Raw genomic sequence first — 3,615 nt, 5'->3', positions numbered from 1 at the left:
CTGTGAGGCCTTTGTTTTTTTTTTTTTTGTACCAGAGATCGAACTCAGGAACTTGCGTTTGTGAGGCAGGGGCAGTGCCACTGAGCTAAATCCCCGGCCCAAGACCAATTGATTTTTTACCAAAGTGCAACACAATTCATTGGAGAAAGGTTAATTCTTAAACAAACTGTATTAAGGCAACTGGATGCCACATCTGAAAAAAAAATCCACTTCAACCTTTACCTTTATACCTTTTACAAAAATTCATTCAAAATGAATCGTACAGGAGGGATCAAAAAAGTACCATGAATATTTGGTTTTGGTTTTAGGGGGGGTTTTCTTTACTTTTTTTCTTTTTTAGAGGCAGGATCTCACTGTGTAGGACAGGCTGGCCTCAAACTCATGGCAGTGCTACCTCAGCCTTCCAAGTGCTGGGATTACAGGTGTGCACCACCACGCCTGGCTGGTTTTTTTTTTGGGGGGGTGCTTTGTTTTGTTTTGACACAGGGTCTTGCTAGTAGTTCAGGCTGACCTTGAACTCACTAGGTAGTGCAGGCTGACCTCAAATTTATGGCAGTCCCCCTGCCTCAGCCTCCCAAGTGCTGGGATTAGACTTGTGTGCCACCATGCCCAGCTGGAGTTCTATCAGCTGCTTTTTCTCCGTCTGTTAAGATGATTTCATAATTTTTCTTTATTTGATAAATTAGATTGTTTTTTAATATTAAGTGTATTGTTGGATGTGATTTCCTAAAGTTGTTATGAGAATCTTTGTAGCTACGCTCATAAGGAATATTGGTGTGTAGTCTTCTCTTCTGGTTTGATTATCTGACTAGTGCTTGCCCCAGAGAAGGAGGTGAGCCAGGCGTGGTGGCACATGGGTGATCCCAGCCCTCGGGGAGCTGAGGCAGGAGAATCACAGTGAGTTGGAGGCCAGCCTGGACTATATAGTGAGTTCAAGACCACCCCGAACTGCATAGTGAGACCCTGCCTCACAAACAAAGCAGAATGAGATGAGAAGGTTTCTGAGGAGTTTGTACAGGATTGGTATTGTTTTTTTAAATATTTGGTAGCATTCACCAGCAACACCATCTGGACGTGGAGCTTTATAGGAAGCTTTAAACTACAAAATCAGCATGTCGAGTAGCTGCAGGGCTGTTCATGCTATCACAATGAGCACTCAGTCTGTGTCTCGAGGAATCTGCCCCACTCGCCTGACTCAGCTCTGCGGCCTGGGCTCGCAGTTCCCTCTCCGTGTGTGTGGACTCTGGGCCGCTGCCCACTCACTCCGCTGTTCCCTCACTGGGATCTCAGCTCTGTCCCCTCCCCCTCTGCTCCCCCTCTCTTCAGGCTGCCCAGAGATTGGCCGTTTTACCTGCCTGTACCCAGTTCGTGTTCTCAGCCCCCAGAGCCTTCTGGGCCCCAATGGCAGCCAGCCTGTGGTGCGCATGCGCAGCCAGCTGCTGTAGCCCTGGAAGCTCTGAAAGGTCCGACGCCCCTGGGCCCAGGCTCTGTCCTTGTGCTCTGACCCAGTCAGTGACTCACCGCAGGGAAACAGAGCAATCAGATGTTTCACTTCATTTATTCCCTTCTTTCATGAATCCTTCCTGGCTGATATACAATATTTGAAAAAGCTCTGTTCCGTATATTTTGTCTTTCGATGTTTCTGAAGGAAGAGTAACTCTGGTTCCTTCTATTCTCTTTTGGTCAAAAGCAGAAGTCCTCAACACTATTTTCTATTTCACCCTAATTCATTGAAATGTCAAGCTGGTCCATGGTGCTTGACTGTGGAAATCATTTCCTTGCGACTTCTGGGAATAAAAGGGAGATGGAAGGTCCTTCCAAACTTTTCATCTCCTGGATGGTATGATTTTGCCCAAACAGCAATACACTAGGAATGACAGTAATACAGAAAGAATCCCAAGGAAACGGGAGCAGTAGCACTGACTTCTCTGCAACAAAGAGGCTAGGTGATATTATTTGGCCAGCATTTCGCCCTCAACACCCTTTCTTTTTGAGGGGGTTGTTGTTGTTGTTGATAGGATCTCACTATATAGCTCAGGCTGGCCTTGAACTCACTATGTAGCCCAGGCTGGCCTTGAATTCATGGTGATCCTCCTGCCTCAGCCTCCCAAATGCTGGGATTACAGGCTTGTGCCACCACGCCCTGCACAACACTTTAATTCCAAAGTGAAAGGAAAGCATGCTAGGGGAGGCATAGAAAGACCCGAGAGACTAGATGGCAAATTGTCATGCCGATTAGGCTCTGAGAGATGTCAGAAGATAGTGATGTCTGAGGAGACTCCAGACCCCTGCAGGCCACACCTGACCCTGGCTGCGGAGGCTGAAGAAAGGACTCGGTGCTGACGCGCAGGTGGCCTTTCCACGCTCTCACGTCCTCGCATCCGTCTTTCTGTGTTCCAGGGTTCCTGTCTCAGTTGGTCTTTGACAAGCCTCTGACCGAGTGCATCCGCGCCGGCCACTATGCAGCAAGCGTCATCATCCGGCGGAGCGGCTGCACCTTTCCGGAGAAGCCGGACTTCCACTGAGGGAGAGGAGCCGGGAGCTCCTGCCCAGCGCCCCAGCCCTCTCCCCGAGAGAACGGCCTGCTGCCCTCCTGCTCCCCCACCCCGTCCCATAGTGCTCCTCGCATCTGTAGTCTCAGCAGCCTGAAGAGTTTATTTCATAGTTTGTCAGTGCCTCTTAAACATCAGTTAAACAAGAACAGAAATTCTTACTTCATCTTCAATTACTCTGTAAATTCATGTGTATTTAGTAAATGGAGTGGTTTTTTTTTACATTTCTGCCTTGATGCAGATGCAATTTAATATAATAGATTTTTTTAAAAAATTGTAACACGTCTATCTTTAGCTTTTTATATATAAATTTAGAAGTGCGTATATACACACACATAGATAACTGTACCACATATAATCATAATAGTCAATAAGGTACAGAAATATACATCTTGCTAATGATTCCAAATAATCTGTTCAGTGTGCACTGGATCATGTAATAAACTTTGGATAACTGAATAATTTGCCAAATGTTAAATTGTATTACAATATTCAAATCATAACCTGCTTACTTATGATGCTCTTTAATTTGATACAAATAAAAACTTGTCATATAGCAATTTTTTATCTTTCCTTGTGCTCAGTAAAACTAAGGAAGAGTATTATTTAGTGCTGGCCCTGAAGTGATATCTAATTTGCTGATGTGCAGTGGGCCCTTGACTTATGAACTCAGTTCGTTCTCAAGGGCTGGTTGTAACTCAAGTTGGTTGTAAGTCAAGACTATTTTTCCCCATAAGAGATAATGGGAAAATCCATAATGCTTTCCAAACCTCCCAAAGACCCTTTAACTAACCTTTTCAAAAATGAAAAAGGAGGGCTGGGATTTAGCTTAGTTGTTCTGCCGCCTGCCTCATAAGCTCAAGGTCCCGAGTTCAATCCCCAGTACCAAAAAGTAAATAAAAATAAAAAAGGAGGGGCCAGGGATTTAGCTTGTGGCAACACACCTGCCTCACAAGCACAATGTTGTGAGTTCGACCCCTGGTACCAAAAAAAAAAAAAAAAGCATCTAAATAAAAATGGTTTGTAAGCTGGGGATTTGTCTCAGTGGTTCCACAGCCTGCCT

General features: G+C 45.3%; 1 protein-coding gene across 1 annotated transcript in view; it reads left to right on the top strand.

The window, feature by feature from the left end:
* Adk (adenosine kinase) overlaps positions 1-3,083 on the top strand; it is a 449,321-nt gene extending 446,238 nt beyond the window's left edge. Inside the window, exon 11 of the mRNA XM_033766515.1 lies at positions 2,401-3,083. Within this exon, the coding sequence (XP_033622406.1) occupies positions 2,401-2,525 (125 nt within the window). The 3' untranslated portion in view covers positions 2,526-3,083. The remainder of the gene's footprint in view (positions 1-2,400) is intronic.
* Positions 3,084-3,615: the final 532 nt, after the last annotated feature.

Source organism: Fukomys damarensis, unplaced genomic scaffold (genome assembly GCF_012274545.1).
Source record: "Fukomys damarensis isolate Sample0158 unplaced genomic scaffold, DMR_v1.0_HiC HiC_scaffold_20, whole genome shotgun sequence".
Classification (NCBI taxonomy): Eukaryota; Metazoa; Chordata; class Mammalia; order Rodentia; family Bathyergidae; genus Fukomys; species Fukomys damarensis.
This window is presented reverse-complemented; position numbering and strand designations above follow the sequence as displayed.